Source organism: Botryllus schlosseri, chromosome 4, assembly GCF_051294905.1.
Source record: "Botryllus schlosseri isolate E-star chromosome 4, Bs_hap1, whole genome shotgun sequence".
Classification (NCBI taxonomy): domain Eukaryota; kingdom Metazoa; phylum Chordata; class Ascidiacea; order Stolidobranchia; family Styelidae; genus Botryllus; species Botryllus schlosseri.
The window spans coordinates 25,075,180-25,095,411 of record NC_137239.1 but is presented as its reverse complement, the minus strand read 5'-3'; the positions used below and the strand labels follow the sequence as shown (position 1 = coordinate 25,095,411).

Genomic DNA, 20,232 nt, shown 5'->3' with positions numbered 1-20,232 from the left:
GCGAGCTGTTCTATATCACTATAGCAGAGTTGAAAAAAATGGACTGAACCAGCAGCGAACACAATGACTTGGACTCGAGTCACAACACTATGACTCGGACTCGACCCTCTACTCACCGACTTGGACTGACTCAGTGGTGAATTGAAAATGACTCGACTTGAACAGAGTGAACACTATAAAAGTGAGATCGACTTGTGACTCGGAACCTTGTGACTTGGTTACAACTCTGATAGTATTCTTTGTCACGAATGCTCAAAACACAATCGGGCAAATTTGATCACATTTACGAGATGACGTTGTCTACATATTTTTCAAATGGCACAAACAAAAGAAACAAGTCACCCGCTTCTCCTCGTCCAGCTTCCGGCTCAAGTCCTCTGTCACCTCGTCGATTTCCTGTTCCTTCTCCTGGATGATTTTCTCCTGCTGCTGGACGCATTCCTCCAGAATCCTGATTCTCTCTTCCAGTCTCTCGGCGTTGCCCTTTTCCGTTTTGACGTCCTGCGAAAGAAGGATCTTCAGAAAAGCGAGCTTACACCCACACATCTCCAACGTACCAAATTTGATCAGGTTTTTAATAAGCACTCACAGTGACCCTCGATCTTATTCTAAGATTCTAGAATCAATCGTGACAAAACTGCAACAGTAGATCCTCTGACGCCAGAAGGTACATCTCTACGGTTTGGCAATATTTTATAAGTGTTGTGTTGCTACTTTGTTACTTTTATTCACTCTGCTTTACCCGGGGTTGGCATACAGTCTCTATTTCTCAGATTTGCCCTTTGACTTGTGGCCTTTTTTGTCCATATTTTCGGCAATGAGGCCGTGATTAGAAATGCGGGAAATAGCGACTGCACGTTTAGTCCAAAAAGCCCAATAAAAGATCACATTAGGACTATGCAAAAGTGTTTGATTAGTCATCACTAGGACGATTTATTTTGACCTGAAAAATCAAAATTTTGACATTTTTTACCTTAAAATTTTGACAGAATTTAGAGCGTTCATGTATGTAAATTAGGCGTTTTTGCACATAATGTTAGAATCGTACTACATATCTTCATTTCTGGTTGAAACTGTCCGGCTTATTAAGCAGGCTACAAGCTGTAAAATGTCAAATGATAAGTTCACCGACAGCGCAAACATCTACGATAGAAACGAAATGCAGGTTGCAAAATTTTTTGACTTTGTAAACAATTTTGGCAGTTTTTTGACATAACGCTGCAATTTTGACAAATTTTGACGCGTCAAAAAAATCAGTTTACAAATTCCGGAGTTTCGAATCCATGTGGCAACCCCGGTTATGCCGTTCGCGGGTCTGTTTACAGGTCGTTGTTACGTCACAACGGTAAAATTATTTCTATATTTCGAATTTCGTTGACCGTTTTTACTGACGTTCGCTCCTGATGAGAGCAGGCCGAAAAGCTCAGAGCGGACTAAATTGCCTTGCACCTCAAAATTTTCGACCTGGCCACGTTTATGATATGACTGTAGCTGTAAATCTCCAGCCAGTGTAAGTAAATAGTGGCATAACTTGAGTGTAGACAATAAACATGCATCAGAAACTAAATGTCCGGACTTTGGCCGGATGCTTTGGTAATTTAGCATCCTACCGCATCCTGCCTTGTTCCCACCTTTTTCACTTCCTTTTGCAGCGTTTCCATTTGCGATTTCAGATCGAGTTCCTTCCTATGCAGTTCCTCCTTCAGCTCTCTATCTTTGCCGGTCAGATCGTCTTCCAACAGACGAATTTTGGCTTTGGCTTCTTCCAAGTCGCTATGAAGTGCTTGCTTCTCGGATTGAAGCTTGAGAAAACCGGCCTGGAAGGTCATGACACTTTACAGTTTCTCATGCACGGTTGTAATGAGTAATGACTCAATGAGTTTATGGCAGTAATTCCCAACCGCGGCTCTCAGAGCTGCATGTGGCTCAACGGTAGCCTTCTTGCGGCTCAGATTGACCTCTGCATTAGGGCTCTTCAAAAATGACTATTTTTCTCAAACGGTGTTCACCAAATTTGGTTCAATTCCAACCAGTGGAAGCGGAGTTATTGCCGCCGAAAAATTTGGATTATGAATAAAATAGTATTTACGGTGACCAATTCTTCAATTATCTATTATAGTGCTGCCCACCGTAAATACTATTTTACTCAAATCCAAATTTTACGACGGCAATAACACCGCTTGTACTGGCTGGAATTCAACCAAATTTGGTGAACATCGTCTCTATAGACAACCTAACACTTTCATGGGGCGAACAGAAAATTATCAAATTTTTTGTTATTCATTTTTATATAATAAATAGAAACTTTCTTCTCCGGTAGCAATGCGGCTACTGGTTGGAATTGAACCAAATTTGGTGTGTAGGCTTAAATTAGGTGACCCAACAATATCAAGTAGCCAGTGCGATTTGGGAAAAAAAGTCATTTTTTAAGAGCCCTACTCTACATATGCCACAGAAATATAATAGACGACAGTTGTTGTTTGTTTTTATGAATGGTTACAGTCAATTTTTGTTTATGAACGCTAAAATGAAGGATATTTGTTATATCTAAAGGCGCTTCCGAATACCGGGAAAGAGAATTCTTGCAGACTAGTGTCAAACGCATGGATGACTACCAATCAGACAAGGATATATCGTCTCTGAAATGAGTAAATTTTGACAAAATTTTACTAACATCAATTAAAATAACGGCTCATGGTCAAGTATAAATTGCAATAAGTCCAATATTACTCAGCGTACAATCTCCCGCTCACTTGTACATCCAGTGCTGGAATGTATGAAGAGCTATCACATAACGACATAATACTATGTTGCAGTAATGTATGCATTTTCAGTTTGTTTCAATGTACAGGACTCGCAAATCTGCGTGAGTGCGTGTATCAATGCTAAAATAACCCATATAGAATCTATAGAAGTCTACATGTGCATGCTTTTGAATTAGCTGGATGGTGAGATCCAGAGGTAGCCTAGCTACCCTTAAAGTTTCGTTATAAGTAGCCTAGCCTATACTCGAGTGTTTTCATGCGGCTCCATACATACTCGGAAGTTTGAAATGCGGCTCCGGCATCCAAAAAGGTTGGGAACCACTGCTCTAGGGTATCACCAAATATGACATCACCGGCATGAAATTTCGAATAATCGGGACTAAGACTTCGCTAAGCGTTGATATTCAATGTTCTTTCCAATTCTCTCCTAGTTGGTGACGATTACCCCTGACGAGTGTCAGACGACAATATTCGGGTTTATTTCAATATGAATATACTATGCAATGGCACATTCTGTACCTCCCAAGAAGCTATTCAAAACAATACAAATTCGCAAGTGTATCAACGCCTGTGGAAATCATTCCGCGAATAAGTGCATACGGTACGGAACAAACAAGTCGAATGTGGTGGCTAGTGTCTAGAATCTGCCAAAGCAATAAAGTATTGAAGAGCAGATCTTCACGACGTAGAAGAATGATGACAAGGTGGGTATCTGCTGCTAGTAAGGATAGCATTGGTTAGTGTCTACTGACTGCTTGGCGCACTGGAAAACATTCATACACATTCCGAAATCTACCTTTTGTGCCTCCAACACAATATTCGATTCCTTAATCTGCCTGTTCAAGTTCGATTCGATATTCGCAAATTGAGTAGACTCCATATCACGGGCGCATTGTTCGTTCACCAGCCTGAAAGATACATACGGTGAGAAGACTAAAAACATTGTATCAAACATTCGGGTAATCTTTGGCTTGAAAACAGATTCGATGATTTTGGCTGCGTCAGGATGGATTCACGATTATTTTGAAGCTGGATTTTTTAATTAATTCTCGTTACCGGATTATGTTATCAACAAGAATTATAGTGCAGATGCTTTCTTCCTAACTTGAAAGACTTGAAACCTCAATTGGCTGTATCACAGCATCAAAAACCTGTACTGATAGTGGTAGTATAAAGCTATGCATGTTAGTGGAAATGGAATTTCTCTGAAGAACTGGCATTATATTCTTTGAAGTCACATAAACGGTACATATAATACTACCCGCATCAACCATACTCTTATGACGTGATAATAAGTGATACTTGATAACAAGCCTCGAAAACTTATACAAGATTCGGGATCGAATCACTCAGATATCCGATTTTTGACCGGCTTTATTTACGACCTGGTTGAGTGTATTTAGGATAACCTGTGCGTAGCAGCGACTTACTTCTTTATCGCCATTTCCTTGCTGTCCAGTTCGGCTTTGAGAGACTTCAGTATGTTCTCCATTTCTTTGGCGCGTTGCGAGCAATTCTCTCCTTTTTCCTTAAACGTTTCGTTCTCCCGTCTCAATTTGGCGCATTCGTCTCGGAACGCGGATGCCTGTAGTGAAATTCAAAATTTGCATGCCGGTCTCGGAGTTGGACAGCAAGATAATCCTAGTTCTACTACTCCCCAATCACAGGTAATCTAATTATAATCTAATTTTTGAAATGTTTGTATGCTCTAATTTTAATTCTAGTCAAATTTCTGGTTTTTCTGATAATGCTGCAGGGGAACTGTATGGTGCGGAGTGAGCCAAGCTTGTTGTGAAGACGTTTGCGATTCTCGTGCTTATCAGCATGAACTGAGATTTGATATGAACGGAACTTGATGCAATGTCAAGCTTTTCGCAAATTCGGCAATTCTAATTCTAATCTCATTCGAAAATAACTGTAGCTATAATTCTGATTCTAGTCCAACTTGGAAACAACCAGGGTTGGAACCAAGTCACAAAGCTCCGAGTCACAAGTCAATGCCACTTTTACAGTTTCGACTCGAGTCAAGTCAAGTCATTTGCAATCCACCACCGAGTCAAGTCCGAGTCCAAGTCATCGAGCAGGGGTTCGAGTCCGAGTCATGGTATTGACTGGTCAGTTTCCAGTTAAAGTCTTGTTAAACCCACTTTTATAACTCTATTTGGTGATATCGAACGGTTCGCATTTCTAATATACTAATTTTCCTCACTTTTAGCAGTTTCCGGTCGCATTTTCAAGTACCAGTACCAATAGACGAAATCCCGATAGGGTGTTTACTTTACTGCTCTTCGAAATTACAATGAAATGTCGGTGTTGGGCGTCTGAGTCTCGAGTCATATGACTTGGTTCGAGTCATGCGCAATGACTCGAGTCCAAGTCGAGTCAATACAGAGATTGACTCGAGTCGAGTCATTTCCGCATTTTGAGAAAATGACTCGAGTCAAGTCGAGTCATAAGAAAATCGTGACTCGAGTCATTACAACCCTGGAAAAACCTAATTCTAATCAGCCTGTTTTGCAGAGATTTGGACATGATACACATAAAATTATAAGCGAAGGAATTGATCTCAAATACGGAGCAAGATTTCGGATAGCATGGAGGGGTGGTGCTGGTGCAAGACTTAGAAAGCCGTACAAGGCTATTTCTGTATCTTCCGTGTGCAGCGGCATATGCACATCATGCATTACTGGTATGCATAAGCATGGGTCGTGCGTATGTGTATATATCATGAGTCGGTGTCTATGCCTCACAGTCACAAACATTAAGGACAAAAATTCGGTTTGAAAATATGTCCGTCCAGCATACGGTAATAGCGGACCTGCTTCCTCTCGTGCTCCACATTCTCTTCGACGTCGTTGACTCTTGTCAGGAGCAGAGCGTGCGACTCCTCGAGAGATTTTCGGAGCGTTCTCTCTCGCAGCAATTCCTCTTTCGCCTCCGCCACCCGTTTCACAGATTTTTCCCGAAAAACCTTCATCTCGTCGTCCGACATGAGAATTTTGCCTTGCTACGGTTGCGGAAAATAAAAATAATATTAACTTTGAGCGCGCCGTCTCGAATTAGATATCCGATTCATTGCGTTCGTTACAGAAAAAATTTGCATCTAACAAAAGGTCAAAGTAGTTAACATTCGTTAATGCTCGCTTTCACCGCTTTGAAGTAGGCAAAAACTGTCATACACAATTCCATTAGGCAACTTAACAATTTCATTGGGTTGACGGTAAATTTGGAAAAAAAAAATTTTTAAAATAATTTCAAAAATTTCAACTGGATCTACGTCGGCTTCGACTGGTTGGAATTGAGACAAAATTGGCGTGCAGCGTTTTTTAGGCAACCCAAGAAATTCAATCAGGGAATCCCCGAAATTTGTAAAAAAAAAAGCTATTTTTGATGCTGGAGTAGAAGCACAACTACATAATTTTCTACTTTTACTTGGAACTAGCCGTTTCCAGGATCTACCAAAACTATTTCAATTGGAAATCGAAAATGCAGGCCTGAAATGTACTTTTAATAAGTAGGCTAGATTTGGTCGCAGCATCAGTAATTAATCGGAGGTGATGATTTCCAGATTTATGACCACCCCCAGATTTACTGACCACCTCTGGAAACAGACAGACCTGTCGGGCTGTCGTCAATCACAAAAACAACGCAAGCAGCGTGTGGGCCACCTGCTTTTCTGCGTTTTCTTGAATTTGCTGCTGCAAGCATTTGACTTCCTCCTCCGCTTCGTGCCATCTGCGATCGGCGTCTGAAGAATTCCTTTTTTCCTCGGCCACTCTCTCCTTCATGTTCGCTATTTCCGATTCCTTCCTGTTCAGGTCCTCTTTTAGCCTGCGAGAAAAGCGGGATATTCGTAACCAATGGTGAAGTCCGTCCTAGGAGTAAAACGATCGTGTCGCTCGATATCCCTCATTGCTACTCAGGTAGAAGTAGAAGTAACATCGTAAATATCTACTAAGTAAAAGTAGAAGTAATGATTTTCAAGACATGTCAAAAAAGTACTTAAGTAGATTTAGTCGGAAACTTCAAGTAGTTAATCAGAGGTGACTACCTTTGAAATGGCAGGGTGCATCTTCGTGACTAACACAAAATGATTCATGACTAGGACAAGTTTTTGCAACTTTTGCAACTTTTTTTTACAGCTTCCTAAATACTCGAAAGTTATGTATAATGCTGTTTTCAGGAATCTTATAGTGCAACTTTTTGCAAATTTTGTCCATTGTTTTTCATGCAACTTTTTGGAACTTATTCGATTTTTCATGAAACTTTATTCGATTTTTCATGCAACCAACAGACTGGAAATATTTGGTAGTAAGTATATCACTGTTTTTGTGAGAATTTCGGTGAAATACACGGCCAAATTTGACTGAAATACCGTAAATCAGCACGGAAGTAATGCTCTAACGCAGTGGCTCTTAACATGGGGGTAATTACTAGGGATGGGCACAATGATTCGAGTACTCGAATCTGAATCGAGTATTAATTTCAATGATTCGAGTCGAGTAGCAAAATATGATTTTTTCGAGTACTGAAATTATACGCTTTTCACAACTGAAAGTTAATTAATCAACGAGGATTATAGTTTCGATACTAATTTTCACTGTTGAAGCCTTGAAACCTTGATTGGCGGTATCATAGCATTCGAAATCTATGGTACATAGCTACGAAGGTTACTGGACGTAGCACATTTCCGAAGTAATGATTATCCCACAACATTCTAACCAAGTGGAATGAAATCGGTATGGTCGAAAAAATACGAAAGTATCTTTTATGAGATGGATAACAGGCATTACATTCTTTGTGGTGGCATAAATGGTACATATTTGAACTTTGACGTATTGAATTTTGTTATGACATCATAATGAGTGATACTCGATTACTCGACTCGACTCGAAGCATATTACGTGATTCAGAATCGATTCACTCAGGTACTCGATTTTGCCCAGCCCTAGTAATTACCCCGAAAGGGGTAATTTACCAATTTTTGGGGGCAATTCAAATTGAGTTTTTTTTATATACTAATAACGCTGCACTGAAGTATTTTCAAACGTAAATATGTATGTGACGATTATGAACTACAGGACCGAATGTAGTTTAGTATAGTGCTAGGTAAGTCCAATTTATTTTGTAGTAGTGCGGATCATATATTGTTGCGCATGCTGACCAATCGAAAGACAAGGGGCGTCTAAGTTTAGCATAACACCTATAATGCAGTAACAATATTGTACAAATACGGTATAGTGATTAGTATTGAAAGGTGTTTGTGGTGGTCTAGTCTAGTCAGTAAAATTAAGTCCGAAATCATCAAAATGCCTTCGAAGAAACAAGGGAAAGGTTTTGGAATTTTTTTGGGTTCGCCTTCAAAATGAATAACCAATGTTGATCATAAACTCATAATGGCGTTGAACTTTCTGATTGAATTTCGTTCAATTTATTGCTGTGAAGTCAAATTTTCTGCAATGGTATCTATCTAAACCAAATAAGTTTTCGATTGACAATGACATGAGAGATGCCGTCTATTATCCTCCCCTTCTTCTAGATTTGACCACTACTGGATAACACGACAACAGCATCAGCTTTTCCATTGACTTGATATTTACCACAGGCATTTCTGTGTTCATTATGATGTCATATTTGCGCTTTTTGGAAAAATGGGTAATTGCATCCCGTCATTTTCTTGTTGGGAGTAACGACATGAAAAAAGGTTAAGAACCACTGCTCTAACGGGTATTTCGGGAGCTGAGCCGGAAAGTTGACCTATTTTTTTTGGTCAACCAATGGAGAATGTGGATGGAAAACTGTATTTCGGGAGTGGAACTGGGAAGTTGATTTACTGCAACTTTTGTGAAAAAAAAGGATTTAACCGCAACAAAAATTTGCCCTATTCATGACATTACAAATGGCTATTTTGCTAAGTTGGTATGACAAATTCCTTCATAAAGCAAATATACCTCAAAACTACTTCCCTACTTTACAAAATCGAAAATCTGAAAATTAAGTAGTTTTGCTATACGACGCACACTGTAGAGCAGTGGTTCCCAACCTGTGGTACGCGTACCACTAGTGGTACGCGAAGGTCTTCCAGGTGGTACGCGAGTAGATTCTGTTTTTTTTCGACCGAAGGAAGTTATTAGTTCAAGTGGGGTTGATTTTGAATTTTTTGAAGTTTTTTGACTAGTGGTGAAAAAACAATGCCATGCATCTTATCAACCCGGGCTGATAATGCCTAGTTTAATAGAATTTGTTATTACTAGGGCGATCCTTCACAAAATTCAGTGTTAAGTCAAAAAATTGTCAGAATTGTTTACAAAGTCAAAAAAAATTTGACCCCTGCATTTCGTTTGTATCGTAGATTTTGATATTTTACAGCCTTAGAGCCACGTTGTAGACGGCCCATTGTCTGCTCATCGTGAATCATAAACTGTCAAGCGAAACAAATAGGTTTACAATTGACATGGTGTTATGCTCAATACCGCAATATCCTAACTGAAGCAAGCCTGCTTGGGCATTGCATGGTTATTTTATCAAGAAGCGCATGATGAAATATTGTGATGTATGACAACATTGTCAGAATGGAGCAACATGTTGCGTCACCAGCAGTGTACGTACAGCTCCAGTGTTGTCAGCCAACAACTACTGCTGTTACACGGTATTTCTTCATCCTTGGCAAGCTACTTAGTAAGGACAGACACTTTCTACCCGAGAATGTAAGAAAGTATGTTTCGTTGTACTACAACAAATTTTAATCAACTCTTCCATAATACGTGGTGTAACTACTGGGCCAGATATCGTTAAAATAAAGTTTTTCATGACAAAATTTGTCAGTTTTTCAGTCAAAAACGCTTTTTCAGGTCAAACTACTTCGTAGGGACAGACATTCCCAACCTGAAATGAATATAAGTAGTTCAATTTTAACATTATGTGCGAAAAAACATAATTTGGGTATGTGAAGTCAAAATTTGGTCAAAATCAAGTTTTTTTACGTCAAAATCCTCCAATTTTCAAGTAAAAAATCGCCCTAGTTATTACACCTCACGTAGCTCAAATACGTGAGTATGACGTCATAAATGGTGAAAATGGTGGTTCTTAACCTGGTGGTAATTACCCCCAAAGGGGTAATTTACCAATTTCTGGGGGGTAATTCAAATCTTTATACTTATAAACGCCGCACTGAAGTATTTTCAAACGTACATATGAATGTATAGGCTAACATATGTTTTTGCGAGCTTGTATATATTTCGTTTCACTGAACACAGCACCATGCCTGCTGTGATATTATGGTAACCATTAGGGATTATGAATAACAGGTCCGAATGTAGTTTAGTATAGTGCTAGGTAAGTCCAATTTATTTTGCAGTAGTGCGGATCCAATAGTGTTGCGCATGCTGAAAAATTGAAAAAGAACAAGGGGCGTCTAAGTTTATCTTTACACCTATAATGCAGTAACAATATCGTAGAAATATAGTTGTTAGGATTGAAAAGTGTAGTGGTGGTCTAGTCTAGTCGGTAAAATTGAGTCTGAAATCATCAAAAAGCCTTCGAAGAAACGAGGAGAAGATTTCGGAACATTTTGGGTTCGCCTTAAAAAATGAAAAACCAATCTTTGTCATAATGGCATTGAACCTTCTGATTGAATTTCCTTCAACTTATTGCCGTGAAGGAGGATTTTCTGCAATGGTATACCTATCAAAACGAAATGAGTTTGTGATTGACAATTACATATTACATGAGAGATGCTGTCTATTATCATCCTCTCTTTTGCCTAGATTTGACCACTAGTGGATAACACGAAAACAGCATCAGTATTCGCATTGACTAGATATTTTCACAGTGTAGATCTCAGTGTACATTATGACGTCATATTTGTCATATTTTTGAAAAGGGGTAATTGCATCCCGTCATTTTCTTCTTGGGGGTAACGACATGAAAAAGGTTAAGAACCACTGGTCTACGGCGTGCGTAAATTGTGTAGGTGGTACGCGAGCACTGCATAAAACCTCAAAGTGGTACGTGGGTGGAAAAAGGTTGGGAACCACTGCTGTAGAGAGTATTTTTTACCTTTGTATCACGGAATTCTTCTCTTTTTCCGAAACTTCCTTTCCTGTTTGCAACGCGCACAGCGACATTTTCAAGGACTGGATGACGCTCTCTGTTTTGCACAGACGGGCGACCAAGTGTTGGTATTGCTTCGTTGAATTCTCGCAGGTCGATTTTTGCTAAATGGACAAGAAAACGTCACTATGCATGGATACAATTTTAAAAATTAATGTGTTGTTTCCGAAATTTTTGCAACATTAAATATTATACGACGAATGAAATAACCTTGATTTCATTGATCTGTGATTTATATTCCACGAACAGCACATAATGTTAATATCAGCATTCAAACAATAATCATGGCTTCTATATCGCCCAACATATTGAAATTAGGTAAGAATTATCAGGACCTGATAAAATATCTACTGATGTTACGAACTCTGATTCTGCAAGGAGCTTATATTCAATTCTGGCATGATTTTATTGTAAATTTTCTACAATTCGCGCAAAAATTGGCGTTTTCCAGGTAAGCGGCTTATCTTTATGACAATGGTTGCCAGTAAATTCGGCACTTGGCCAATTCGGCCCCGTAAACTCGGCACTTGCCAAATTCGGCCCTTGGTAAATTCGGCTATCGGTAAATTCGGCCCTCAGAGAATTTAGTACTAAAATGTATTGACAACTATGAATTAATAAACTAATTATATTATGATCAAGTGATTTGTCAATATTGTACGGAGTTCATGGCATGCGTAGATCACCCAGTCACGGCGTGATTAGATCACGTGATCACGGATTGTGTAAGCGCGGCATATAACGCGACCCTCACATATCGACCACGCGTGGTCTGCTCGTTATTGTAACTGTAGGTTGGGGGGGGGGGGTATTATGGTTGGGGGAGGAGGACATTAGGGTTGGAGGTGGGTTAGGGTCCAAGTTGGTGGTTAAGTTATCCCAAGATTAGGGTTGGGGGTTATGGATATTAGGGTTGGGGGAGGGAGGATATTAAGATTGGATGTGAGGGATATTAGGGTTGGGGTGGGGGGGATATTAGGGTTGGATGTGGGTAAGGGTCCAAGTTGGCATCAAGGCATCCCAAGATTAGGGTTGGGGGTGATGGATATTAGGGTTGGGGGAGGGGGATATATAGGTTGATTAGGGTTAGGGTCAAAGTTGGGAATAGGGTATCCCAAGACTAGGGTGCCCTGACCTCCGTACAATATAGACTAATCACTTGATAATAATATCATTAGTTTATTAAATCATATTAATAGTTGCTAATACATTTTAATAAAAAATTTTCCAATGGCCGAATTTACCAAGGGCCAAATTTATCAAGTGCCGAGTTTACGGGTCCGAATTTACTGGTAATCATGACTATAAGTAACATTTCAACAAACCCCATCAAGTATTACGCATCTACATCCCAAGCAGCGCAAAACTATGTTGAAAATATTAGAGCCTGTATGTACGTACACTGTACAGTTAAATTCGAACTACTAACAATATAGGCTACTATTTGAGACGAAATTCAATACCGTAACTATGTTGAATTACCGTAGGTAACTTCAGGGGTGTCACAGTGGATTTCTTTAAAATAGATGGAGCAGCTTTATTTTCTATACTCTTCAAAGGGAACTCTACAGTGGGGCCGAACGAAACTGTCTTTTGTGGATCTTTATTGTCTATGATCAGATCGTTTGCATCTGAGAGCAGACGCTCAATAACAGCGGCTGGGTCTTCATTTTCTGTGCTTCTGAAACGTATGCGTATGAAAACAGTTATCATTGAGTATGTAGAAGGAGTCAGGAAAATTGATGGTTGTATCTGCCTGTCCATATCATTGATGTTGGGTGTGGTACATCTATATATTCAAGTATGATATGCCAGGTGGGAATCCCGGTACGGTTAGCACAATGTATTTGATGCGTCAAGATGCTTCCAAGTAACACATCACATGTGCATGGAAACAGCCAAGGCTGTGTCAACAAAAAGAGTTCATGTACCATCTAAAAATAGTAGGCTACAATGAACGCTCTTGTATTACTATTAGAAATTTCATGCTGGTGACGTCATATTTTGTGATACGGTAGTTGATATACGATGTTCTTTTGAATTCTCCACTAGTTGCTGAGGATTACCCCTGACGAGTGTCAGTCGTAAATATTCGGGTTTATTTCAATATGAATCAGACATGGGGTGATTACTTCTTGAATGTAATCGATTGCGATTACGATTACTTCCGAATGACGCGATTACGATTACGATTACAGCAAAATCAGGAAGTAGTCGATTACGATTACGATTACATTGGAAAAGTAATCACGATTACTCACGATTACATTTATTTTGCATTTTAGAAGTTATATTGGAAGACAATATATGGATTGCGCTGAAAAGGCCTAATGAGATAACAAACTTTCTTTAAAAAAAGATGTGTCTTTTGCTTGTTACGTCATAATGTACCCATTGCCTATTTTTATAGAGGACGATTTATCGCACCCAACCAATTGCATTTTTGCCAGGTCCACGACTGTCGCACCCCAAATTTCCCAATAGGGTTGGGAGCGAGCTCGGAGGGGACTCAAGAGTACTTCGTAAACCAACATAAATTATAGAGTATTCTCCAAAGATTTAATTAACTAGAAAATTCTCTCTAGATAAGCTTGATTTTGGAATGCATACGTCTCCCCCTCAACTAAAAAGCATACATAATCCATATTAGGCATGCATTTAAAATAAATGGTGGTTTAAAACACATTGTTTAGAACTTGTTTTAAGCAGTGTTTTAAACAAAGGCTTTAAAAAAACTAAATTGTGTTTTTTTAAGTTGTAAAATTATGCCATAATTGTTTAAATGCTTTCCACAATTACCACCCGATTTGGCCGACGTACATCGATATGAGATGGTTGGAACCCCTCAAAATAGTCGGTTCAACAGTTATAGTACAGATATTTCGTCAGAAGAGCTACATTTACCCTATATTTTCAATTGTCAATGTCAATCCACATTGGTGACGTCAAGGCTTGAAAAATAAAATAAAAATAAAAACCATGTTTTAAACAAGATCATGTTGTAAACGTGCTCGCTTTTAATTTATTTTTGTTTCAAATGCAACCCTAATTTATAGCTATAGGCATTTAGGTTACAGTCAATACTGTGCCAAGACACACCAAAAGACATATGCAATTTCGACCAACACGCGACTTCACGAAGTGTGCTACTAATGAAAGACCTTGGCCGAAACATAGGGTATGTGTCCATTGTCAATAGCCGCGCTGGGTGGGCGTGACTAATAGTCCAGCCCTTCCAATCCGAGCCCACAATGCAAATGCCACCCGGACACCCACAGAGGATTAAAGACATGACAATTTGTGTGCGCATCTCACGAAAGTTTTTCTTTTAGTCTGCTACGTTAGGGATACAACAATATCTTTTGATTATATAACATACCGGAAATCACGAATTAACAACATACACTAAAGTAATTATAACAAGATAACAGACGTTATAATTATGAATTACGTGCCCCCAGCTCTACAGGTAAATCTGACCATCGGGGGCAGAGAGAGAGAGGAATAATATTAATATAAAATTAATAATAATGTAATGCGATTACCAATATTATTCACGAAATTCAGTCTTCAACTTGAAATTATCACCCTATGGGGGCCAAAGACTAACGTTTGGACTGGTCCTTTTTTGGTCGTGATTCTAGCTACAACCCACGCTAACATGATATATAAGCCCATGGCTATGGCGGCAGATCCCAATGTTGAGTAAAGAATTATGAAATAACGATTAGAGTAGAGTCATATGAGAATAAGATGAAGAGAACATAAAATTCTGCCTTCAACTTAATACAGATAATGTACTGCAAGCTGCCGCTACGAGAAACGGCAAAAACGGCTCTGTTGTGATATATATCAAACACTGTTGATTTTTATTGCTTCGTTGTGGAAACCGTAATGTTATATTAGACGAGTACAAAATTTCAAATTTCTGTCCGGTGTACGTACGTACTACATAGGCCTACTGCTCGCCAAGCAGCAACGGTCAAACTGCGTTTGCATAACCAAACATCAATACACAAGCTACTTGGTAGAGTGGTGATTAATGATCCTGCTCCGGGGTACTGGCGTGTGGAACGGGTTGATAACCTGATATACAGCACGGCGGGTGTTCTTACAATCGCACGAATGTACGTGACGTACATCGAATATCTATTTACTGTGGATACTTATTACGCAATGACTAGCAAAGCTAATAGGCTACTTCTGACGTAATAATGAGCAATGGCATTTAAAATGCAGACGTTTGTGTTATCATGAACATCATCATACATCTTCCTTGTTCGCGAATGTTCAGTTTATGTCACAGTCCTTGTACAAATAAAAAGTAATCGTTCTTTCACAAAGAAATCGATTAGATATGGGAAGTAGTCGATTACGATTACAATTACTTCGGATTTTTTTCGAATGTAATCGATTGCGATTACGATTACTTGAAAATGCTGTAATCGTCGTAATCGATTACGATTACTAATCGCGATTACCCCATGTCTGATATGAATATAATATTCAGAAGTTATATCACAAATTCAAATTTGAATCACACTCACGCTTGATAGATTGCAGTGCCACAGTCTAGAAGACTACAGTAGAGAAGTTATAAATATATTTTAACAAAACATACTAAATAAGGCATATTAAACAACGGGACATATGGCATTCTTTGACCATGATGGTGTGTTATGTTGATCAGGTCAGGGTTAGATACCGTACTTAAGACAATTGAAAGATATCATAGGCTACTCACTTATCATTAGAATACATCTCCTTGGGTGGGCTTATACCTAAATTGACAAGCATTTGCGCCAATTCCTTTGCATCTTTCTCGGCTCCATCTAGTCGCTTTTGCATGATCTGAAATTTTATGGTCAATACCATCGTAAGACCAGATTGGAATCGGTGGTTGTTTTCGACAACATGTTGTGCGTGACAGACACATTCCTCGCGTGATTGAAAGATTTCATCCGCGTGGCGGAAATATTTTTTGCTCTGATTCGATACTGAATTACTTATTAGACGACAATAGGTGCTGAAATATGCCTCGTATACACCGGACTAGGGTTACACGTATATTCGCTGTTGCGCGGATGCCACGGTTGCTTGCGTTCATTGTAAAGATATTGATCGACCTTTAATGTATCAAAGATATGTTGATGACACGTTCGCCATATTTGAAAATGAATCCCAGTGTGATTTGTTTCTGAGCAAATTGAATGGTCTTCACCCATCACTGAAATTCACCATGGAAAAAGAGGTTAATAATTCATTAGCATTCCTTGATGTTGTAGTGGAAAAGACGGGTGCTAATTTTGTTACATCAGTTTACCGTAAGCCTACATTCAGTGGGCAATACATTTCGTGGGATTCTTTCTGTCCAGTAAAACGTAAAGTAAATTTGATAAGAACTCTGGTACACAGGGCTCTGATGATTTGTAGTAAAGTCAAACTTGATTCTGAATTGGAGAACATTCGGTCAATCTTTCAGTCAAATGGTTATCCTGATCATATCATTAAAATGACCATAGATCGTAAACTCACAGATTTCAGAAAAGTTAAACCGTTTGGACCTAGAAAATGTCCTGTTTATTTGCATCTTCCTTGGATTGGGAAAGTGTCCAACAGGTTTGAAAAACAAATTAAATCGTCAGTGAGCCATTGTTTTTCACAAGTAGAACCTCAGATAATCTTCATGACGAAATCTCTGATGCCTGCAACGCAAAAGGATGTGCTACCTGCGACAAATCAAAGCAACATAATATATGAATACACGTGCCGATGTGACAGTCGGTATGTAGGTCGCACGTCTCAGCGCTTGCAGCAAAGAATTCGCCAGCATGTCCCACGGCAAATTAGAATAAATAATGTTTCTCCAACTCCTCCATCGCAGTCTGTGGACACACTGCGTGATTATGATCAAGTTACTGCTTGTAATTCGGCTATTGGACAGCATCTCTTATCCCATCCAGAATGTGCTGATCATTACAATGACAGTCAATTTTCTATACTTGCTCGTGGCCGTTCTCTTTTTCATTTAAAGGTCCTGGAATCTACGATCATAAAGCTACGAAAGCCGATTCTCTGTCGCCAGAAGGAACGCCTCTACACTCTTGGAATATTTCATTAATGTTATGTGTTGTGTTTTCGGTTATTTGTAACCGAATATGTACTCGTTAACGTTTGTTTTGTACCGTTACTACCGTATCTAGCCCGTCTACTAGTTGTTTGTTTTTGTTATTATTACGTCATATAGACAAAATAGTTCTTACATTTCGAATTTGATTCACCCCATCACTAACGTTCGCTACTGATGAGAGTTAGTCGAAAAGCTTTTATAAATTAACAATATGAAGTTATTGTTTCGCGTCATTGTAAAGCGCAAGCGCCTTATTCTGCATCTGGACTCTGATATCGCTTTGTGACGTCAGCATAGTTCATTAATCGGCGTGATCAGATATAAATGCTCGCGTGACCATGCGCGTGCCGTTGCCACCGATTCCACTCTGGTCGTAAGATTACAAAGCATTCATTTTCAATCAATCCCTTGCTGAATTAGGATTAGGCAAAATACATCAGCTCACATACTACTGATACCGTGCTATGCTTATTTCATACCTGTGTTCCGTCGCCCGATGCGAAAGGATCTTCCATTTCTGCGTTGCCGCTAACCTTCCCGTGTACTGACTAGAAATACTAATACTGAACTTTGAAAGCGACGCCACTACCGTGACAACATCGGTCATTCGTTATCTCTAACGAAAACCATTCATGCAATTCAAAGAGAAAACGACAATGGCAAAAATGCAGGCAGAAAACTGGGAAGTACATTTCAAAAATCATCGGAACCATTATCACTCTTTCCCAGTATCAGTAAATTCAGAAAGGCAAGGTACTGGTGATAAATCATTCCCAAGTCATTTACAGATAGTACATCTTATTATGAACGTGTAAGTAAACAATTTTTCAAATATATCATGATGAAAATGGTAACTGAGCAATATCCTAATTATAAATTTGTGGAATATAGTTTGAAAAAAGCCGACCTCGATAAAATAAATTAATGTTTGCATGATGTTTCTTTTCTGCAGACTCAATGATTATTAATTATTATCATTATTACAACTACTACAACTAGTGACATTCATGCGTGAAGGATTGCGCAATCCGCTGTGAAATGTATTTGTTATCGAATACTCTGACAATGGCAGGTACAGTAGCTTACTCGCGCTCGCGATAATGATAATGTTTTTGGTTTGTAACTTATGGGATTGGTGAGATGCTGGTATGCTGAAAATCTTTGTTCAATAATACAGGCCGCAGCGCATACGAAGTTCAATCTATATTTTGCAGTATTTTATGTATTTTATGAATTATGACGATTCCCCAAGGAATAGATCATTTCAAGTCATGATATGCATACTTTCAGCACCAGCCTTTCCGGTTAAAGTCAAATCAACATCGTAAACAAGAAAGCGATACTCAACTATATTCTACACTTTATCAAGATTTTAGCAGTTTACTAGTGAACTACAAATGAATCTAATCCGATTGGTAATATTCGATGTTACTGGAACCCTGCTAAAGCCATGTCCACCTGTTCAATTCCAGTACGCGGAAGCCGCTATCAAGTACCTTGGATTACCTGGTGATAAACTCCACTTTGCAGAAAAAGCCATAGAGACATCCTTTGCTGACACATTCCGAGCACAAAGGCTCAAATATCCCTGCTATGGCGCTTTACACAACGTCTCATCGAAAACATGGTGGTTCCATGTATTCGCAAAATGCATTGAAGACTGTTTTACCCATGTTCACAAACCGGTGCGCAAGCTGGGTTTAAGTAACGAAAATATGCATACAGCATTTGAAGATGTATACATGAACTTCAAGTGGAGTCTTGTGTATGAAGATGCATATGCGGTTTTAATGTCGATAAAGAATATTCCTGCTGGAGATTCCTCATTTGTGAGATTGGCTGCAGTCTCAAATAGTGACCAACGAACTTCGGAAGTATTGTCGCAAAGTAATATACGAAATTTTTTCGATGTTGTAGTGACATCTGAGGATGCAAAATGTGAAAAGCCGAATATAAGGATATTCGAATATGCACTCGATAAGCTATCGCTCGGTGATATCGACAGAAATCAGGTACTCCATGTTGGAGATACTTACGAAAAGGATTATGTGTCTGCCAGAAATGCTGGTTTCCAAGCTGTATTGCTGTCATCGGAACAGCAACTATCTGCAGCCCAAGAAGGTCATAACCTCAAAAACTTATCCCAACTTTTAGCTTTCATTAAAGCATCAAATAGTTGATATGCTTGGAATTACCTCGATACTTTTTGACAGCGATATTCAAGACTCCTAGGTATACCTGCTTGTTTATTGGTCTCTTGTATTTCACCAGTTTTTTCAAATATCTTTGAAATTTGTCACTTTATTAAGCATAGACCTATATGCTTTCATGGGAGTTTGTCATCCTATTGCGATAATTTAGCATAGCAGTGTAGAGCAGACATGCTCATTGCTCAGTTCACACTTTAGCAGCCTGTAAACTATTTTCCTGATGCCAATGATGTTGTGATCTACTTGTGGATCTCTAGACTGAATAAGGATCACTACTCACACTCTACCCTAGTTATGGCCTAATCGCAATCAAATTCTGGTATATTTATGTCCAGGTGGATGTTTGCACTGTTTGCTTGATAGACATTATAGATAGATAGATAGACTTCATAGATACATATTGTGATTTTGTGATGCTATAAATACCATGAAAGCAAATGACCATTATATAGCTTTGAGGTACGGAAAGAAAATTTGTAATGCTGATGGGTTATTCGAAAGCTGGTGTGGTGGCAGACAAACAATGGATCAGCACGTCTGAGCCTATGACACGCGGAGAAAATGATGTTCTTTATTTCTTTCAGCAATCATCATAATTCACAGTGGTTGTTGAACCCCTTCTGTGAACCGGAGCATCCAGTACCTTTGGATCATATTCATAGAAATGGTTTCTGCCACTAGCATGTTTCAATCTGGGAAAATATGCTGAATTTGAACTAGCCATTCAAGCACCAGAAGTTCTTGAACAAAACCCTGCAATTGATTTAGTCGAAAAAGGATTTAGTGCACAAGTTGACACGAGTCATTTAAGGCTCGATCACACACAATGCAGTCAGATCAATGAGCGATGCGATGGAGCATTTCTTTGTATCTTTATCTTGATGATCACGAGCGCCATTCCGTCCAAATGACGATGTGACGAGAGAGCGATGGTACCTATTTTGTTGCTCTGGTTGTGGTGATGACATATCAATTCGTGAGAGAGCAGTGTGCGATGCATGTGATTGGCATTTGG

General features: G+C 39.1%; 2 protein-coding genes across 2 annotated transcripts in view; one reads left to right on the top strand and one right to left on the bottom strand.

Annotated features, from left to right (window-relative positions):
• LOC145437538 (coiled-coil domain-containing protein 150-like) overlaps window positions 1-17,666 on the bottom strand; it is a 41,695-nt gene extending 24,029 nt beyond the window's left edge. Inside the window, exons 1-10 of the mRNA XM_080314802.1 lie at window positions 17,487-17,666; window positions 15,622-15,728; window positions 12,360-12,558; window positions 10,824-10,981; window positions 6,434-6,596; window positions 5,584-5,772; window positions 4,196-4,350; window positions 3,562-3,673; window positions 1,632-1,817; window positions 343-501 (exon numbers count right to left, since the gene is read on the bottom strand). Of these exons, the coding sequence (XP_080170928.1) occupies window positions 343-501; window positions 1,632-1,817; window positions 3,562-3,673; window positions 4,196-4,350; window positions 5,584-5,772; window positions 6,434-6,596; window positions 10,824-10,981; window positions 12,360-12,558; window positions 15,622-15,728; window positions 17,487-17,522 (1,464 nt within the window). The 5' untranslated portion in view covers window positions 17,523-17,666. The remainder of the gene's footprint in view (window positions 1-342; window positions 502-1,631; window positions 1,818-3,561; window positions 3,674-4,195; window positions 4,351-5,583; window positions 5,773-6,433; window positions 6,597-10,823; window positions 10,982-12,359; window positions 12,559-15,621; window positions 15,729-17,486) is intronic.
• A 452-nt stretch (window positions 17,667-18,118) lies between these two features.
• On the top strand, window positions 18,119-20,232 carry LOC145437554 (haloacid dehalogenase-like hydrolase domain-containing protein 3). The gene has a single exon (XM_080314821.1). The coding sequence runs from the start codon at window positions 18,405-18,407 to the stop codon at window positions 19,185-19,187; it is 783 nt and encodes a 260-aa protein (XP_080170947.1). The 5' UTR covers window positions 18,119-18,404; the 3' UTR covers window positions 19,188-20,232.